We start from the raw sequence: 22,237 nt of genomic DNA on the forward strand, positions 1-22,237 counted from the left end.
TTCGTTAGGCTTTTCGCTCGCTTCAGACTTGAGGTAGGTAGGCACTTAGGGCCTGGGGCGGCCCAAGCCCTAAGTGCCTACCTACCTAGGGAAGCCTAGTAACATATTTTTGATGTGGCAAGATATCTATGTAGCTAAGTCGTTGACAGTGAACCTTTTTCGACCCTTGTAACATTTTATTAAATTTGCAAAAAAAAAATTATTTTTCATCATAGATCTGAAGTGCAAATTTTAATAATTTATTCGCTCATAAATATTATTAGGAAAAGCAGCAAATGCCATGGTAAGTATCGATATTTCTAATATCCAAATATACAGCTCATAATTTTGTTTGTATGAAGACGGAAGCAAACATACAATGATTTAAAGGTCAGAGTTACAGTGAATTAAGGGGCGCTAATTTAATTTATTTTATGCTTATGTTTTGCTGAAGTATTCAGTTATATTGTTTACTTTATTAGTGATTAATTAGATAGTTTACTAGAACTCCATAGAATAGTACTATAATTAACGACAACCATTAATTAGTGATATAACAGCAATTTGTTATCATATTAAAATTTGTTTGAGGACAATACACTTCTGTATATAATGTCGGATTTTGATTTTGTACTTACTATGTATTGTAACTGTTGTGAAAACTTTTATTCTTGCAGAGTCTATAATACTGTATTGTTGTGTTCATCAACCTAACACATATGTCATGAGTATTTTTTATCACAGTAGGTACCTGCTGTAGTAAGGCCAACATGCCGCGGGATATTTTGAGTGATAGTTTAGCTGTCTTGAGGATAGTTGAGGTATAGTTTTTCTTATTTATGTTTATTTCATGTTCATGTTCAGTACCCATAATTTATCTTCATTTATTTGCCTGTGCTTGAATAATGTGTTTGCTATATTTCCAATTGTATTCATTGTACATTGTACTTTATTATAATTTACAATGGTTTTAAGTGCTTACCTTACCCGATTCGATGTTCATACTTCTTAAATGTGAATTTATTATGCCAATAACAAAAATACTAACAATCATAGATGAGCAAACAATAGCTGCTTACTATATTACATACTATTCTATCTTGATACAAAAGTATACCAATATGCTGAATATTTTCATAAAATCTATGTGATGATTGAATGACTAAAGAATTATACGGAATTGTTGTATAAATACAACAATTCAGTGTTAGAATTGATTGTCAAATTAAAAGATTTGATTTTCTAAATAAATTATTCAAATAGAAACAAGTATGTATGGGAATGCTTATGTCAGAACATAAATTTATGTTATTTACCTAGTAGTCTTTTCTTGTACATAGAGTTGGTTCAAATGTAACAAAAACCATTTCAGTAGTATTGTAATTCATAATACATAACATAATATCATCATATTAATGTCATTGGGCTTACACTTGCGATTTGTTGAACAAAGCAAAATGCAAATATTTTATCCACATGCCTATTTAAGTTTTCCAACTTATTCCAGGAATCTAGATTTTTTGTGTATACATATAAATAATTACTTGTGTATGGTTATTCAAACGCTACTAACATAAAATAACCGCTATTGGGTATGGTCAAAAACTAATTTATTAATAGAAGAAATGACAGTCACTTTAAAGAGCTTGGCTCTCCAAGGCGTCTAATAGTAACAACCCAATTTGAGTAAAAGGCTATAGAGACTTTCTATGAGATATTTGCATGCGGCTTGATTACATTCCCATAACATCATAAGTAATTTGAATAGAATTTCAAAATTAAAATGTTTTAACTTTAAATAAATCAATCATATAGCCTTCATTAGCAACATTTGGTGTTATACTTGTATATTTGTATAAAAAAGTGTACATAAGTTTGCATTATCATTGTAACTACATCACAGTGAAATGATAGTTGCACTTGTTATTGTTTCATTTAGTTCCGTGATAGAATAATTTTAGTTAGTGGTTCTACAATCTACGTTACAACTGTTTTTTGTCTGATAGATATTGTTGGATGTCTTATAAAGCCTACTAAGTACCTAGTTACCTGTGGGGTATCACATAAGACATTGAATATAGGTACTTGTGTCTGTATATGTCATTGTGCACTATCAATTCATAGTGTTGCTGTATTCTTATGTAGTTTAGGTAGTTATCTATATTATAATTTAGTACTGTATTTCAGCATGAAGATGAAGAGAACTGGCCACTTGAGAACAAACCTCCATGCAAACCAAGCAATAAAAAAGCATCTAACATTCCTTTGAACAGTCAAAAGACCTTTACTAAAGATGACTGTGCATGTTACTATAATTACGGGTATGATATCAATATTTTGATTAATAAGTGTCAAGTATAATAAGTATTAAGTATAATAAGTATTAAGTATAATAGTAACATTTTAGTTCTCTGTTTCAATTCAAACCTAGAAAAATAGTTGAGAATGATAGCCACAGCATAGACATATTATTACTCTGTAGTAGTGTGTTGTAGCTGTAACAATAACTGACAATATCAATAAACATTGCAAGGTTACTGTAGTCTAGAACTATTTGTCTAGTTTATTCCAGTAGCAATATTAATGATTCACAGTTTTATTGTATTCAAGTATTGCAATGAAATTGATTGAATTGTATAATGATTTGTTCAATTTACACAGGCATGGAGAAACTGGGAATGGCAGACAGCATGATCCTGTGTACCAATACAAAACAAGCAGCCTGCCTCCAGCATCCTCAATCAACCAATCATGGGATGATATAGTTTGCTCAGCACTCCGCATCACTCCTGAAGACATTGCCAATCAACTCACTCTTCTTGATTTACCTTGTTTCAAATCAATCAAGCCTGAGGAATTGACTACATGTGGATGGAACAAACTGAATAAATTGACAGTAGCGCCTAATGTTGTGGCGTTCACTAAAAGATTTAACAGAGTAAGTGTGTTTTATAAATCTGGAATGCTATTATGGTTCATACACATCGTAATAATTACTAATGAGATTTCCTGCTGTGTTATAATTAACATATTTTTCCAATGGGCAGCTTATTAAATACCAATTCACACAAATTTGTATTGTAATTTATAAAATATGCTAAGTAAGTTTTACTTCAAATGTATGTTGGTCTAGGACTGTATTATAATATTTGGCCTTCACATGATTATTATATTCTCAATCTATTTACTTGGCAAATACAAGCTGATTTAGCTGTTTTCTGAGTGGTAAACACATTTTTTTATCATGAGCTGGCCTTTATTTCTTAGAATTTTTCAATAGTAGCAAACATACCACAAGAAAACAAGATTTGAATATTTTTATCTTTTATAATCTCAAATTGAAATTTTATATTATTGTTTTCAGGTCAGTTTTTGGACAGTGCAGGAGATATTGAACGGACAGTCACCAAAAGCGCGGGCGGAAATATTGGCGCATTTCATTAAAGTGGGCAAAAAATTGCATGAACTCAACAATCTGCATTCACTTTTTGCTGTTATCTCGGCATTGCACAGTGCGAGTATCTATAGGTATGTATATTTATGACATCCAATGAATAATTAAAGATGATTATGTATACTGTAGTAATAATTAACTATCATTAACTTATTGTTCATTCAATACAGGCTGACCAAAACATGGGCATGCTTATCTAAAAAGGACAAACAACAGTTTGATAAGCTTGCGGAACTGTTTGGAGAGAAGGATAACTGGACTGCACTGAGGGAATATTTAAAATGTATTCCTTTGCCATGCATACCTTATCTTGGTGAGTGTTGTTGTGTTTATGATAAATGTGAACTACCAGTAACTGATGACGGTAGTATATAACTTATATACATATAACTTATATTCTTATATGTACTTGACTGTCAATATTGATTTTGGGATTGTTGTACGTTTATAATAAGTTGCTGCTTGCAATTTCGCTTGCGTTGCAAGTTTTCAAGAATAAAGCAAAAACCAAGTATTATGTTATAGCATTGGCTAGATGAGTGCTTTGTATTCAATTTATTTTTTGGTACGGAGGTAAAGATTATCTCTATGAGCAGATGCGGTAAATAACGCCATTTTACAATTTTCATACAAGGCGGCATGAAACGGTGCGGCATGGTAACCAACAATAATGATAGGCAAATCAGATTTATTTATGTAGAAGTTCTACTGTTTTATAACGGGAAATGGGTAACCGCATAGTGGTATTTGAACTGGGCGTCTCCGTGCTTCGGAAGACACGTAACTAGTCTATCCCTCTTGCTGTCTATTATTATAACAATCGTTAAGCCACGTCTACTGTCGGGCGGCTTGAATAACTACACTAATTTGACCACTAACCATACAGTAAGAAAGAAGACCAGCCACTGCCTATAACTTTTTGGTTGCATTTATACTAATATTATAAAGCTGAAGAGTTTGTTTATTTGAACGCGCTAATCTAATGAAAATACTGGTGCGAATTGAAGGATTCTTTTACTATTGGATAGCCTATTTATTGAGGAAGGCTATAGGCTATATATCATCACGCTACGACCAATAGGATCAGAATACCAGTAAAGAATGTGACAAAAATCTGGAAAATTATGACCCATTCTCTCTTATGTGAACGTAAGTGAAGTTGCGCCGGTCAGGTAGTAAATTATATGAGACAACACATCAATGATAATCTGGAAAAGTATATTGACACTGCCTGCATTTGTTGAGGTTCTTTTACAATGTTTTGATGGTAACGAGGCATAAAGACGAGTGGACACATGACTGAGTGAAAGGGGCGGGCCGGCCAGACGATCCTTTGTTTACGGAACTGTAATGAATCAATGGCTGTGTAGTGTCGTGTGCATAACGTTCTCGGTAGGCTCGATGCAGCTAACATAATGCCTCTACTGAGCCGTAAACCAGAGCCTCTAAGGCGTACTTGTAATACTATCGGTTGCAATTCTCTAGGTGTAAGCTTTAACTAGTGTATTCGAGAGTATTGATACACCTTAGCAGCTATTGGTTTATGTAAAGGCAATGGAAATTATAGTTTAACCCTCTTATTCATAAAAATATATGAAGTTATGAAAGGCTTATAAAGAGTTTTCTTTCACTCCTTAGTGAAATGAAAGAGAGAAAACATATTATAGTAGTTTTTTTGACTAAAATAGGTTTATAGTGTGTTTATGAATAAGAGGGTAACAATCTATCAATGTCGAGTTGTCTAGATGTTCTTGTGTATAGTCGCTCTGTTTACTTTGTTGTCGTTTATAAAGGTGGTTGGTTAGGCAATCTATGTTCCTAGTAGTATTACACTCAACTGCTCTGAACTATTACAGAGTATTTTTACTTAATCGTCTCAATGTTACAATTCTGGCCGCTGCTTTGGCGCGGTCGATAGTGTGACTGTTGAACTCTATGTTTTGGGGTTCGATTCCTAGGGTCGGGCGAAGTTATGCTCGTCCTTCTGGCGGGTGAGTCCCACATAACCCTGCACTCCACCCTGAGTGCAGGTTACTGCAGGTGTATGCTTGATGCATTAGCCAAGTAAAAAAAGAGAGTCGGGAAAGTACTATTGTTTATTTTTTTTCTAATTGATCATGGAATATTTCTTGCCCGTGTATATGGCAATAGGCTCGCCCCCAACTACAGGGGATTAACATCTTTAATGGCGTGATTTGGTTATATTTCATGCGGCTCTGCCTGCATTTTCGGGTATAACGGATATATAATATATACTTAACTTATGTTTGTTCAACAGGTATTTTCTTGACGGACCTGGTGTACATAGACATAGCACACCCCGCGGGCTCTCCCCACCGTATCGCGAAGATGGCCGTGGTCCTGAAAGCGCTGGAGAAGTACCAAACGTCTGAATACGACATCGCTCCGCTGCCCCACGTGGCCGACTATCTGAACAGTGTGCGGTACATCGAGGAGCTGCAGAAGTTTCTCGTAGAAGATCATTATAAGTTAGTATTGATTACGTTTTACTTTTTAAGGATTCCGTATCCAAAGGGTAAAAGCGCAACCCGATTACTAAGCATCCACTGTCTGTCTATCCGTCTGTCACCAGGCGGTATCCCTTAATGCTATGGAGCTAATATTTTCTCAAATTATGAATTATGAGTTCCCCATAATCTAATAAACGTGTATTTCGTTTCTTTGGTAAAGAACTCTTCGTGTGCGAGTCCAACTCGCACTTGGCAGGTTTTTTATACCATCAGTACAGTCTCCATATAGTTAACGTGCTGCTTAGAAGCAGTGAATAGAGCAATAGTAAAATAAATAGATAAACAAACGTGATAACACTGATTACACATTCAAGTAGCACGTCTTTGGTTTCCTATTACTTCATTACACATTCCTATTAAAGAGCGATGTAAAGAGATTCCCTTACGATAAAGAAACAAACCAATATGATACTGAAATTATGTAGTGGAGCAAATTTTAACGCTTTTATCATAAGTTTATCTACACTAATCTACAGTTTATTAAACTGCTTTCTAACACAGGTTGGGATTACGCAGAGTACAAGAAAAAGTGTGGTGTCGACCAAAACAATACAGGACAATATTTCATTCAAACCACTTTTCTACTTTTTATACTTATCCTTTCAATTTAGTTCTATCATGACCTCTATGCTATCTTCACTCTTTGATGCTTACAAACTTTACATTTCTATGTAATAACATGCAAAATTTTTTTAGGCTGTCATTAAAACTGGAACCTCCATCGCCAGTTGGAAGTTGCACAGGATCCAAAGAGTCAGTTAAGGAAGTGATAACTCAGATTGCATCTAACACGTCGAGTATCTCGCCGTCCCACAAGCTGGGCTCCGGCTCGCTTCGTCTGCAGGGAACATGCCATCAAGGCAAGTTCATACCCACTCACCGAAAATGCCGCTCGCTCGGATCCAAGTAAGTAATACACTCTTGTAACACCAGTTTGTGTCGTCTGATATCTCATAATTCCAGATTAACACTCATGCTACCAAGTAGAGAACTGTTTTTAACTTATCATTACTGAAACATTTATGCGTCGTCACTCAACTGTCAATTATTCCATTTCGGTGATTCAATTTCGAGGAATTTTCTATTGTATAAATTTTTCAGTAATCATTTTCATTTCTAATAATTACTTTCTACACTTTCAATTCATTATTTCTGATTTACATGTTTTACGAAAATTCTCCCGGATCAATATACCATTGGCACAAAATTATGTAAAACACAAAATTATAAGGCGACGGACAACTAAATTCCTGAGACATAATCATGTTTTTCTATAAATCTTTAATTATGTACAATGTATTTTTCTTCCTGCGATCGGTACATAGGTTTCGTAGTGCGAGCTTGCCAAGAAATTTTCACAAGGTCAATTTTGGTATGGGGTGAGTCTTTTCCTAGTTAATGGACACGAAGGCTTGCGTTGTAATGTTATGTAGACAACGATTGTACCTATATGATATTTATATTTTATTACAATGAGTGTAGAAATAACCAGTAATTTAATTAAGCGCATGTTTTATGTTCGTATTTTCTTGTGTTTGTCTAGCTCAAAGTCCGACATCGGGCGTTAAAAATTAAAAGGATTATTTTATTTTTTATTCAGTTTATATTAAACGTATGTTACATATTAAAGAAAGTTACGCGCAGAGTTAAACTGATATAATTATCGATATTTGGAATAATAATTGCAAGAGTACGTAAATGTTTGAACCAATTACTTGGGCGGTGTATCAGAGCCCAACTTCTGTGTGAAAGACAACATTTGTCTAACCTGTGCTCACGTTTGTTCGGAGTGCTGCTGTGTGTTCATGTGATTTACTCTAAAGAGAAGTTGCCAGTGTTTATTTGAGATATTATTTTATCATTATGACTATCAATTAGTACCTATACAGATTTTAAAAGGAAATGATTAAATTGTAAATGTTATATCGATGTTTTATCAAAAGCATTTATGTTTTTTACAACTTTTGAATTCCAAGTATCTATAATGTATCTATTATAATACCATTAAGTAATATGTCCTAAGTTTAATGACGAGTTAAAATGTTTTTTTTTTAATAAATAAATCAGTTTTTGGTATCTGTAGTAAATCGAGCTGATAGACAGTGACTAGGATAGGTCATAGGATAGGTGCCATAAGCACATAGAAAAAGCACTGATTAAGAATAAATGTATAGGAACAATTACGTCGTTTTATACAGTGTGGAATCATTAAGAATCGACACGCTTCCTTATGATATCGATATTTTGATGCCTGTTCAATTAAGGTTTCAAAATTATTGTCTTTCGCCAATCCATTTGATGTGGTATTTATGACAAACATAGTTACTTTTAAATAGTATAAAGTTGCTCTGTAAAGCAGTTTTAAGAACTACAGACAAAGCAATTCAAAGAATCTTTGCTTTCCCTATAAATAATAAATCCTTATAATTTAAATACCTACGTATAACGATTTATTACGTTTGTCTTTAAATATCTACCGTCGACCCTTAAATGATGACACTGTATTAAAACGAATAGTTCTAGAACTATAGAGAACTGTGCATTAAGATTAGGTTACATAGATTTAGTATTGCACTCGTCACTTCGGTTTTGAGACTAACATATTCACAAGAGAGCATCTTGGGCACTATTCTAATTGGATATGAAAGGAATGAACTAAACGGACCTGCAAAGTTACAGACGTAAACGCCACAAGTTTTGGATAAAACGCACGCTAAACTGATCTTTAATAACTTATTATTAAGAATCTAGTTTTACAACTTCAGATACCTTTATTTAAGAAGTCATTTTGACGTTTGATATGGTATAACATGTTATGTTTTATTAGTAGAGATATCGGCAACGGAACGGCCTTAATACACACTTGTTGTACGGAATGTGATTTTTTGAAACAATTATTTATTTAGGTGTAACTAACTGTTAACTATGTTTTGTGAAAATAGGAATATCTATGTATCTAAATAAATATATGTGTGCGCACATTACTTCTGATCAACTAAATGAAACTGGATAATAGATAATTTAAATATGCTTGTAACTATCGGGACAAGGTTTTTATGGGATCGATAGGACCAAAATTACCACGGGAATGGTGTCAACGGCATAAAACTGTACTATACGCGGACGAAGTCGGGCTAGTCCGCTAGTCTATATAAGTAAAAATGAATCACTAAAATGTATATGTACGCCCATAACTTTTGAACAACTAAACTAAATTGGATAAATTCTTCTTTTAATATGTTTGTAACTGTTGGGGTAAGGTCTTATATGGGACCAAAATTGCCACGGGAATGGGATCAACGGGATAAAATTGTACTACACCCGGACGAAATCAGGCTAGTTAGCTAGTTATCAAAAATGAATATTTAGGTATAATATATGGTTTGTAAAAAATACAAGACGAATTAGCTATCCTGCACGTTGTTAGGTATATGAATGTTTTATTCTCCGAACACATGACTTGTGTTCAGAGAATAAAACATCTGATTTTATAATAAAATGTATATTTTCAACCTAATGTATTAGTGTCGTTTTCGACGACAAATCTGACTATAAGATATTTTTCTGTACAAAATTACGCTTATATTACAAAGGTACTTAGTTTCCATGTGACGGGAAACGCTGCAATCATAATGACTATTAATATTAAAAAAGTATATAACCATAGCAAAAACGAAACATGCAGTTTGTTTTCACATTAAAAAGGAAAAAAGAAGCTTAATCATAGCTTCCAAGAAAACAAAACGAATATACCGAAGGTTCAATCTCTCTATATAAATAAAAATAATTATCAACGAAATGTATGCACGCGCATAACTTTTGAACAACGGAACTAAATTGATATTTTTTTCAATATGAACTTTCGGGGTAAGTTTTTTATGGGATTGATGGGATCAAAATTCCTTGAGGAATGGAATCTACAAGATAAAATTGTACTAAACCCGGACAAGGTCGGGTCAGTTCGCTTGTATTTGATAAATGTAAATAATTACAACAAATATTCATATAAGAAAATAGTGGTACTGGTACTAGTTAGTACTTGCTGGTATTTCATAAAGAGATGAAAAAATGGGCAGCATCTTTACGTTTCCTTGTTATTAGAATCAGAAAACATGTTTCAGTTTAACTGGTAATTTAATTTGTGTAACTAAAATCGCAATTTTATTTCTCTTTGACCCGGAAAATTATCTTTGTATAATAATAAAGTTGCATTTCATTGTAATCGTTTTCGTACTACATACTTCAGTAAGCAAGATAACCCGTGCGTGACGTCACCATCGATGACTAACGTTATTTTGAAGAACTCTACAACTACTTTGGAACAGATCGTACATTTTAAAACGAAATTTATCTTTAGTTATCAGATTTCCGAGTTAACAAAACGTTAAAAGAGATACCTAGTTCTAATCGCTTTGCAGATGAGTTTATATTATTAAGTCTCCATTACCAAAACCAATGTAAATGATGAGCAATATTTCAATACAGTTTGATTTTATTGTTTTAATATTTTATACCAAAACCAGATACATACTTAAGTTTGTTACACATATGTTTTTATAAGTAAACGTAAATCAGTCCTATGTAACGCACTGTATATTTCTCAAAAGAGTAGAAGCTTTTTTTAATTATAAAATAGCTAAAATGTTAAAGCGTTGATTTATAAATAATCTACATGTCATTAATCTATGCGGTATTGTCAATGTGTATTAAATTCTACATTTTACCCATCAATAGATAAGACTTACGATAAAATCGTCCGTTCACAAGTAGTCATCGAACTATGTGTAAATATCACATTGCTGCGTATAAAACACTCGACGAGCACTTAATAAAATATAATAGACTTATTGACATTAAAGAATATGATAATATTATGTTATTGTAAAGATGATTATGTCTGTTGGATGCCGGCAGAAATATTCTGTAATTATAATTATTTTAGCTTGCATGATATAGCTTATTTTGTTGTATGACACTTCTCACTTGCTATGTGTACTTCATGTGTTAGCTATATGTAACACTAAAGCAATTTCAATCTATTTATTTGTGCTTCTGTATTCAATCTTTTTTTCTATACAGTATCTACTTTTTAAAATATCTACAGACACAATACACTTCATCGAGCTCAGGTTATTGTGCTCTACGAAATTAGTTTCTCGTTGGAACGTCCGAAGCGATCGTCGATTGAATAGAAGTAGTTATTCTTAGTCTCCGTGAAGTTGTAGATGCAAATACGGAGTAGACTTTAACTTAGATTTATTTTCGAGAATGGGCAATCTATTTCTACTCTTGCTTGCTTTCCAACCTTATTTAAATGGAATTGTTTCAACTGAGAGCAAGAATAAATATTTTTCTTTATAATATAGTGCTCCATGATCTAATTTACATAAAAGTTTATTTGGTTTTGATATCTGGTCAAGTCAATTTAGGCGTGCCTTGGTCCATTGACATGACATAATTTGACGATTAAATAAGAAGGATATACGGAATTGGAGAAAAAAGACATTTGTTTCTGGCAAATCGTTCCTGCTTTGCTTTAAAAAAAAGTATATTTAGCACTCTGTTTAATACTTTATTATGTTCTTACTTGCTCATAATGGTTCGTGGAGTAAAGTAAAGATTACAATATACTTGCTTTGTTAACAAAGTAGCGTGAAGTTTCAAAGGTTTTACGTGAAATGAACCGTCTGAAACACACATCTATTGTAAAAAGTTTTGAACATTGCAAACTTAAACCTAAATTAAAACTTTGTTGTTTGAAAATTCACAAGGAATCGCAAATTACCTTAACATTTTTTACTGTTTTATATAGAAACTTGCCCATTCTCCATGATTTATTTTCCTTATGATACTTAATTATAATATATATCTTATTTCTATTTGTATGTATATCTATATATATATATATATTTAGGCATCATATGATATCTTTTGCTGGCGAACTGCCTCAATTAGTTAATGAAATTTAATAATAAAACCCATTTTAGATGAAATACCATTCCTAATTTAGATGGCCTTAGGACAAAACCACCCTTCTGAAGTAGGTATAACCATAATATAACCTTCGTATAGTATTTATGTTTATTTAAAGACTGGAATAAAACAAATAAATTACTTCCCTTGTAATAAAAAAAATTGTGAAAATAATTACTGCTTTCATATTTTATACAAGGAACTTTATTTGTTAAAAACGTAAAATATACTTAAAACGCTTGAAAATTAGTTGCATTACGTTTTTTTGTAATTTGAGTTGTATTTGGTGAGTCCAGATGACAATATGTTGGTTGTCTTTCAGTATATTCGGCAAAAGTCATAATGATGACAAAGTGGAGGACAAGACGCCCGCTGGGTCGGTTAATCTGCTCGACGACACGTTGCTGGAGTCGCCCAGCTCAGTATCCGGGAGCAAAATGTCACGGTCCCTGCCCCACAGGTATTGCAACTTACTAGCTTCAGATTAAAAGGAAATCGTTTAATTTCGTTTCACGCTCGGGACTAGTTGTACCGGATCTAGGAAATGACTATCAACACCATAATAGAACGAGGGAAGTGATGTCTATTTCCATTCGAGCTTCCTCTCTTCTATGCGGTTAGCTGAAGTTAGACATTTTTTGTTCGTACTCTTTGCTCGCCCATTTACTTACTGTTTTCTTTTTAGTGACCTCTCTAAAACAGAAGTTATTCACTGCGATTTCCAAGGATTTGTGCGAAGAAAAACGATACTAAAAGATGGAAGAAAAATATCACTCTCGTCATGGCAGCGCTATTGGTTGCAGATTTCTGGAAATATTCTCGTATTTTACGCTTCGAAATCCTTCAAAGGGTAAGTTTTACTTTGTGTTACCGTTTTACATGTCTGTCCCCTGCCTATTGAGTTTCAAAGTCAACGTAGTCAGATAGAAAGATACAGCTTAGATTTATGTGATTGATATTCGTATTCGATTTTGAATATTGAGACATTTTCTGCTAGAAATGGGGCGCATTTTATGTAAGCAGGTTTTATGTTTTGTAAATCTTACTTCTAGCAACGTAAAGTCAATATTGTTTAAAAGATATCTCAACAAAGTTGGCACAGTGATCTTTTAAGAACCCGGAATCACAACTATCTAATGCATTTAAATAACGTGCATAAACACGGGCAAAGATCGCGTTAAACTTTCACTACTCAGCAATATTTAGAGTTGTCAAACAATAAGTTTGGGACACGCCACACGGGCTCTCCAACTGAGTTAGTGGTCTAGTTCAAAGTTTGACATTAACCGAGGACTAGTTCGATTTTAGCACGAACTGTGTTTTGCGACTGTCAATAACGGGGCTATAAACTGTGGTTAAGTATTGGTCGTGGCATCGGAAACTTAGGCAGGAAAACTTTATTCCCGACTATCTATATTTATTCCCACTATTGTTTTGAATAACGTCGTCTCCGCTTCCCAACGGGGATGGCAACTGTGTCTATATTTATTCAACCTGGTTCCGTTAGTAAAGTTTGAGGCTTCAATGCTATGAGAGGTTATTGTCGCAGAAAAGACTTTGAAACTATTTGCTACTAACATTTAAAAATATCTAATATGTTTCATTCAACTTTGATTGGGAGTGAAATAGTAGCGGTTGTAAAATAATGTCTTTAAATCGTCTGACATAACTAAATATTTAAACCACAAAGCATTTTTAAAGTACTTAAACTCGTCCTTTCTATCGATTTTAAATATTTTTCTGTATGGGCTTTTGATCCGACTACTGTAGCAATCATGTTGCGTTTTTATTAAAATAAACACAGTATCATGTCGTCTCATTATTATAGCCGGACGTAGGTAATTTCACAGATGAACGGTAAATAGAAGCCCAATAGAGTGTGTTATATTTGATATTAACGCAAAAACAGGTATTGTTTCTGCGAATAACAAGCTTTATGTTAAGGTATTTACACAGAAATTCACTAGGAAGATACTGTGTTCCGAGATATTCGAGGTGCATGATATTACTTTGAAACTCAAAGGTTAATTTCTAGGAAACGTTTGTACACGTGGATACATTTTACCTACACTTGTGTTGAAAATTTCATGCGCAATTTCTAGATGTTAAAGTTCACTTTCGTAAGCTGTTTAAAACATTAGTTATGAAACCGTTTTCATACACGTAACATGTTAATTTTGTGAAATTAGTATTTTACACCACCTGGAGGTTTCGTTCTATTTAGATTAAAAAACCTTCTGATAGATAAAGAATACATAGCATTACGCTTAAATGACACAACATTACACACTACTGTAGTATGTATACTTTGTAGCGACCGCAAGTCAACATGATCGATTCGTTAGATTGTACAGCGTAGATATACAGTAGCTATCTACTATTAGCAATCAAGGCTGATTACAGCTGGCCAGCCTCGTCGACTAATTACTTTCTAGATGAAACGACGTGAGAACTTGTTTTATCTAGAGACTAGTCTGTAGTAGGAATTTATGTTTGTTACCAACTGAAATGAAGTGTCTCGAGGGTCCGAGAGGTCGCCGTGTCGGTTCTCGCGACTCCAGGTTTAATTTCCGGTATAGTGAAATGTGAAGTTATGTTGGGGAAATCTCTGGGGCATCTCGTAGGTTAGGAACGTGCTAGGTATTTGTACATAGGTGTAGAGACTTACCTGTTTTGTGAATCGAAATAACGAAAGCGCAATGTGTGTTTATTGCAATGTGACTAAATGACTATCTATCCAGTGCCGTAAAAAGGGTTTAAATATAAAACACGAGTTCCAATCTCCAAATGCTGCAATGCAAATTTTTATGTTATCATTGACTAATTACGGCTATATTGTGATAGGACAAGCCGGAGTGATTTCCGTGATGAGCGTTGCAAGATGCTGTCTCTGGAGGGATGGTTCGCGAAGATAGTGGACGGCGACAGCGCGGACGCGTTCCAGCTCATGAACCATCACACCGGGACCCTATACAAGTTCAAGTAAGTTATCGTTTTATAGTTTATATTTGTCTATTACTTTTGTTATAGTCTGTTCCTATCATAACAGGTTTCAAAGTGTTGCCTCCCGTGTTGCCGTTTTCGAAGTTCTTGACTGGGTCTTGTTCGAAATGTTTATTGTACAAATATTTTCTAGCTACAAGAAATGCTTTTAAAAACGAGACTGGTTGTTCCGGTAAAACCTTGTCGTATAAAATAATGTTACAGTGAAGTGTTCCCTTGCCATTAGCCTTTCATCGGAAACAACGTCAAACAACGGAATAATTCACCCTTATCCGTTATAAATGAACACATGTACGTGTCTGTAAATACAACAGATTTATATACAAGTTTAATCAGATTAGGGAATTGCAACATTGGTTCTACGCGACGACTGCAAAGGTCATCTCTATTAGTTGACGTTGACACCGTCTATGTTTACCTCGGCACTTTGCAGATGAAGCTGTCACAGACTGTTGCCGTATGAATTTATTATGTTATTATTAAGTTTGCTACCTCTGAACTAGTATTCACCGAATGTAGGTTATTTTAAAATATAAAAGCCAGTTTAACATGCCATAACCGCTAATTGATGCTACTGATTTAATTGTAACCTAATTTTATAAATACGGTTGAAATGCGTTTACCACGAATTATTTAAACCGTTATGCGTGTTATGTGTCAATACCCGGTACTGATAATCAGATTTCATTTCCAGCCGGTATTTATTGGAAAATATTTGCTTTAGTAAAACCTTTTCATTAACGCCTGACGGTTGCCGGTGCTTCAATTACATTCGCAAATAAACGTAATTGATTGGGCTACGATAGCAGATTTTATTAACCCAATAGATGCAGAACTGTTATAAAATCAACGCGGCAACGTAAAGAAAAAATAACAAGCAATATCAACTGCTAAAGTAATTGAATGCTTTTAAATTTTATTTGAAAGTGAGTATTAAGAGCTTAGATAAATATAATCGAGGGGCTACCTTTAGAGTTATTCAGATTTAGTGTGCTAATATTACAAAAGTACGTGTTCGCGGTAACAGTGTCTTTCGAGGCTACGGATAATATATCACAAGTTGTCATTCTTAAACTACTGGTTCAAATTGACTAAAATTTTAATTATATCGTGTTTTTACAATGACTGATTAGTTGCTGAAAATTCAGGCTTCTTGTTTCATCCACAACGAAATTATAGGGGCTCGAAAATAGCCTGAATTGCTTCGAGAAAAGGATGGTACCGCCGTGCCGCTTTTTTTTGCTCGACTTGGCCACTGCCGTGCCCCCAGATAAAAAGTAAATGTATTATAGCCGTTGTTATCAATAATGATGTCAAGTTCACGTTCTATGTACGAGTGGAACATAAAGGATAGATACCAAGGTGCCGTGAGAACAAATATCCCATTTAACTTCATATTATAATTTGTTCCTTATGTGCATTGATTATGTTACACAGAACTGCCTTATGTGTGTCATTTGCTCTTATGCATGGAATGCATATTGCATGGAAGCGAATGTATCATTCAGTGAGTGGACTACCACCAAAAAGACGATATCTAACGGCAACCAAATTCCCTTTTTTAGGTTTAGCTTCAGTCTGGAAAAATTGCAAGGCTCTACATTTAACTTATTTGAAAGAGCAATGAATCGTTGTTATTATTTCCATCTAAGGGTGATAATATACAGACGCCAATTCAGAGACTCACGCGCATTGCTTATTATTTGCTACAATTTGTTTCATTATAATGTTTGTCGCAGGACCGTATCGGAGACAGCGGCGAAGATGTGGGTAAAGGTGATAGAAGAAGTCACGAATAAGATAGTGAAGCCTCTGCCGGCTAATCTCATGTCGTTCGAGTGAGCTGATCAGTGCGGCGCAGCCATCGTACCAAGAAACACGTGCAGATACAGGAAATAGCGAATTTCGTCGACGTCTCATTATAATACTATGTAAGTAACGCTTTTCATGAACAAATATTTTTAATTAGCAAGTTTTAGTTTTATGTTTATAATGAAGTCATGTGTTGTCTTGTTCTTTTAGGTGTTATAGCCTACGATTTTTATGTTGCGTTATAGGCGTACGGTAGTGGACATAATGTACTAATCGAAGTCATTATCATAACGACTAGCAATTATAGGGTGTTAGACCTTTACAATGTCGATCTATCGATTAATCCGGTTTAAAATATCGTCGTTAGATTTAATACAAAGCCGATAAATTATATAACTTTTGACACGAAATTAAATAGAATGTATTCATGCAAAACGATGAAATTTTTTGAAACTGTTATTGAAAGTGTTCTGATTTGTTAGTAACTTAATAGAAAATCATTATGCGTATATAAAATTGTATGTCCACTGCAGTACACAAAGAGGAATCGGCATAAACAGTAGTATGTTTGTAAACTTACACTTAGGGCCGACTTGCCGCGACGTCGCTACACTTACTGTAGACAACAATACTATCTCAACCGTAAATAAATCGTATAGTTATAGTTGCAGGTCAGGCCTCATTAAAAAACGTAGAGTTCCATAGCTTTAGGCTGTATGTAATTAAGCCTCACTGCATTCCATAGAACTTTGGCATTGATTTATAAATTTATGTAGCATCGATGGGACTTTAAAGAGATAATAGCTATCACTAACTATATGTCAAGATATAGTTTTCTCAATACCCCGCGGATATTAACGTCTCTGTACGCGTAAACTTAATATAAAATGTATCCATCCCTATTTAGTCAGAATGCGAATATTGAAATTCCGAACAACTTAAATAGGAGTTTAGTTTTTCTGTAATAAACGTAGTATATACTCTGGAATTATTGATATAATAATAGAAATATTTGCTGTTATATCTCGATGTTATCCGTACACGCAATAGTATATATCAGATGTTAGTAGGTGTGTGTTAAATACAAATTGTGCTATCCGACCACTTTGTAGGAATACTCGGATTCGTTTTAAAAAACATATCATCATTCAATAAGTTATATTGTACCTTTTAATCATTCGCGTCGCATGATTATTTTATAAACGTGACGGGAGTTAACGCGGTCATGTATTATGTACCGTTGTTAGGCTCGTGCCTCCAACATACTATGTTGTGTTTTCAAGATGGTAGACATGTCAAGCGAACATACATAATGCGTGACTCCGCTAACTCCTGCACCGAAATTTCGAAGTTAAAATATCAATAAGTTATATGTTTTTATTTTACGTTATATTAGTTGATAATGTTTTGACAAATTGACGCAGTTTTAGGTAGCTAGATTGCTTTCTTCGCGATTATTATTCTTCTTTGTTTCTATAAAATGACCATCTATTTTAGACGAAGTTTAAAAATGTACTATAAAATATTAATACTTTTAAGCTGACAAGCAATTTTAAAATAGTAATTATAATGTTACAAATATCATGAACAAATTAGTATGAAATTGTTGCTTATAGCCACTTGCCACTTTAATAGTCGTATTAAGGAATAATTTATATCTTGCCAGCGCCGGAGCTCGAGCTAGAGCTGACGTGCATTTGCTTCGATGACTGTTTTGTGAGATGACACGCTCGATTTAGGACAGTTATCTGACGTGGAACTTTGTCGTTCGTACAAAGCGACAGCAGCGCTGCTGTGGCTCATTAAATATAGCTTCACACGCATGCAACACTTCATTTAGGTAGCATTGTACGCATTAGCTGGTAAATTGAAGTTTCACCAACTATTGACATTTTCTTGTGCTCACTCAATCGTGTTGCTCAAACCTATTGATTCGAAATTTTTACCTAGTTCTAGGTACATTCGGCCACTAAATTAACATCGACTTTTTTAAAACTGTTGTAGTCAAATGTTTCAATGTCATAAAATGATTAGATCAAGTTACGGGTTAGTACTTGAGTTAATGATTTGGCAAAATTGTTATTGTAAAAAGAAAACTTATATAAGAAAGTGCTAACTTCATCTGATTTCTGCATTCACAAAGAAATGTTATTTTTAGCTTGGTGCTATAAATGTAGTAGGTTATTAGGTGTATTACGATAGCTACACTCTATTAGATACAGTGGGTGGGAGTATAGTTAAGTATACGTTAGTAATAAATATCACTTAATATCAAAAGTTGACAACTTTAATATTTTGTTGAGACGATTATATAAATGCTTTGAATGTATAGGTGCTCGCGTACATTACAAACTTACAAAAAATGTATTTAAAAACACAGTTATATCTAAATAATTAATTTACACAAACATTATTTTATTATAAAAATCAACATTATATTGCAAATAGTTAAATATTAGGTACATAACAAATGTGCCATTATTATCAAATACGATTACACTAGAATATCTTTACGCACGTATCTTGAAAAACAGTATTTAATGAACACAAATATGTAATGTACACAGAAAATCTCTTATATAATCTCTATCAGATTTAGGGTGATACTAACTTGATTGTTTCGCGATCTTTTTAACACAAAATTGCGCACTTTATTCTGCATGTTGAAATATACAAAATGTAAACTTAAAGATAAATATAACAAGTTAAACTAATATGGTCGTTATTTAAAGTAATAATGTTAGTGTTTTGTGGATAAAGTTACAACTAATAGTAATGTTCACAAGTTCACGACTGCTACGAAATCGTCTACGCGGCACTACGTGCAGTGGCTTTCTGTCCTATTTGCTACGTAACGTTTAGCATATTTCAATACGACACTGGTGTGTAGTGATCGTATGTGCGTACTCACTAAGAGCCTAATTCTATAATCTATTTTTAAAAAGGTGCCTATCTTTGTACTCACGTTATATAGGAAAGCTTAACTATTTTACTTGATGTGACAAATTTTCGCGCGGTATGAATATAAAACCTTAAATGTTTAAGAAAATTCTTATCTATCTGATCAGAGGAATCTCAGTTAGCGGCATATGTTTTGACCAATCTGTAGTCGTAAGTCCATTTTATTAGCTCGTAATATATTTTAAAGCAATTTCACCTGGTAGTCATTTTGTATCTCCAGTACTTAAATATATTTTTCTAATCTTTACTCACATTTGTAGCAATATATCGCTCATTTGGAGCGACAGTGACGTATCTGCAAAAAAATGCAAAACTGACCTAAGTATACCAAAATGATCCCCATAGTCTGTCTATGACTATGGGGATCAATTTGGTATACTTAGATCAGTTTTGCATTTTTTTACAGATACGTCACTGTCGCTCCAAATGAGCGATATGCGACTCAGGCCTACCGAAACCTAGTCATCAATCATTTATCATTAGACCGAATGTCGTAAACTGATATGGATTACCTTCATCATTTCGTTTGTTTACTCGCGTTATTACTCAAACCGGTAACCGAGTTCTTGCAATTCCATTTTTACATGTAGTTCCGTGAATCTGAAATATCCAATTTTAAACATTGATTGTTACCGCTCCTAGTGTTCAGGCTACGTTATTAAGATTTGGCGAATGTTGCCGTTATTATTACGTGCCTTTAAAATTATTTTACAATATTTTGTTTACTGTGAAATTACATTTTGCGACAAACAACAATCTTGTGTAATTATAGTTTATTTAAAAAGTCTTGTGCTTGAACTCTCTTTATTTTACCGAAATATAATATGTGCTCTTTTAATTAAATAATGTGTGTTAGTACCTGTCTTATACCGTAGCACTCGTATTTCACCTGCATATTTGAAGGTACCGACTAATTGAGGGATCGACTCACCGCCACAATTCCCAGAACAATTAATTCCATAAGTCGGAAGTCTCGCAATACCCGGACAACAATTTCATTTACTTTCTATAAAGTTCATTTATTTAACTCCCCGAACTCATAGTAGTAGTTGATAAAGATACTCATTACATTACGGAATCTCTTACCGGTTAAATGAATATTTTGTTCCTAATTTCAATAAATATTACAAATCCTTTAGAAAATATATTCACTATTGTGGTGCATAGCATGTTAACGTTAGCCGTAAATAAATGTCGTGTTAATATTTTTCAAACATACGTCATGTTATCAACTGTACATCTTGTTAGACTATTCGACAAATAACAATAAAAACCAGTACTTACAGTTATGTAGAACCAGCGAAGGATAAGAAGTTCTAGGTAGGTATACCTAGAGTTTGTTAGTCTAGTGTGGATTGTGAGTAGTGGCAATAGAGATTCTCAGACATATAGCTAGTATTTGACATGTCGTTAAGTTTCTCCGTGTTATAATATATGTATGTTCTTAGCACAAGTCGCAGTTGGTTTGTTTGTGTAGCGCTCACCGGTGCTGAATACGTTGATATAGACGGCACGTGTCCTCTCCCTGTGAACACGATGACCGAATACCAGATATCTAAATGTCATACAGGCTCTTGAATTATTCACTGTTATACGCTTAGTTCCTGTTATCTATTGTTACACTATTCTAAACCTTTGTAGCCAATATACATCTTCGTTCAAGTCATTAGAAACGTTAACCATTTGAAATATTCTGCTTAGTGTATCTTTGTAAAAGTATCTATGCTATGGAATTATAAACATTGATTATGGGTTACTGTAATGAATTACTTGTGCACAACGCTAACCAATATTTTATGTCAAATCTGAATAAAATATTTCTTACTATTACCAAAGCTATGTAAACTTATCTTTTGTAATATAGTTTAAGTATACTTAATTATAGGGAGGCTATGATATTTGACTGATTCCGAAAATACTTTTTTAATTTTCCGAAAGTAAAGTCTGTGGAATGAAGAATTGAATTTTATTAATTTATAGAGAACAAACCACTTTGTCGGATTTTGATGTTTTTACTCCCATCGTAGAAAGTTTTATACTTCATAACTTAACATGCACTATGTACTTCTGTTTGTTGTATAAAGTACGATTAATTTTGGTATTCATAATTACCTTTAACTTCTAGCAGGTTTTTAGGGCTTGACGGTCTATACCAAGTTAATTTCATTATTCTTGAGCCGGTCTATTATAAGTTATTATCATTTTTGTTGATATTATTTTGAATTTTGAATATTAAAGCAATTTTATAACTATTGCTACGTTTAAGCCAACGTACGTAAATAATATAAATACCAAAATTAGCCGTTACATGAATACTGACAACGATCTTACAATGTTTACTTAATTCTTTTTTTGAGTCCAGGAACGAATATCATTATATTTAAGCTTTGTACGACATTACTCTTAAGTGTATTTTATAGCACTCGTGTGCTCTTGTGTTCAATAAAATTCCTATAAAATAAATGTTTTTCTTTTTATTTTCTGACCTCAATGATCTCAATAGTACTTGCTCATTAGCTAACAG

The 22,237-nt window shown here is 33.6% G+C and overlaps 1 protein-coding gene across 2 annotated transcripts; it reads left to right on the forward strand.

Moving 5' to 3' along the window:
* The first annotated feature begins 154 nt into the window (after positions 1 to 154).
* Positions 155 to 22,170, forward strand: RalGPS (Ral GEF with PH domain and SH3 binding motif). 2 transcript variants are annotated; one of them, XM_076134575.1, is made up of 13 exons: positions 155 to 283; positions 724 to 800; positions 2,167 to 2,300; positions 2,641 to 2,917; positions 3,344 to 3,507; positions 3,604 to 3,746; positions 5,712 to 5,922; positions 6,661 to 6,870; positions 7,290 to 7,343; positions 12,260 to 12,397; positions 12,623 to 12,787; positions 14,782 to 14,919; positions 16,680 to 22,170. In XM_076134575.1, the coding sequence occupies exons 2-13, from the start codon at positions 750 to 752 to the stop codon at positions 16,780 to 16,782; spliced, it is 1,788 nt and encodes a 595-aa protein (XP_075990690.1). In that variant the 5' UTR covers positions 155 to 283; positions 724 to 749; the 3' UTR covers positions 16,783 to 22,170. The 2 variants fall into 2 exon arrangements, with proteins under 2 accessions (XP_075990690.1, XP_075990691.1); XM_076134576.1 differs by lacking the exon at positions 7,290 to 7,343.
* The last annotated feature ends 67 nt before the right edge of the window (positions 22,171 to 22,237 follow it).

This window comes from Anticarsia gemmatalis, chromosome Z, assembly GCF_050436995.1.
Source record: "Anticarsia gemmatalis isolate Benzon Research Colony breed Stoneville strain chromosome Z, ilAntGemm2 primary, whole genome shotgun sequence".
In the NCBI taxonomy this organism is placed as follows: domain Eukaryota; kingdom Metazoa; phylum Arthropoda; class Insecta; order Lepidoptera; family Erebidae; genus Anticarsia; species Anticarsia gemmatalis.

Bases quoted from the DNA above. Each gene is read 5' to 3' on its own strand.
- RalGPS (XM_076134575.1), top strand. From the start codon at position 750: ATGCCGCGGGATATTTTGAGTGATAGTTTAGCTGTCTTGAGGATAGTT. The intron at 801-2,166 runs GTATAGTTTTTC...ACTGTATTTCAG, and splicing joins CTGTCTTGAGGATAGTTGAG to CATGAAGATGAAGAGAACTG. The intron at 3,508-3,603 runs GTATGTATATTT...CATTCAATACAG, and splicing joins CACAGTGCGAGTATCTATAG to GCTGACCAAAACATGGGCAT.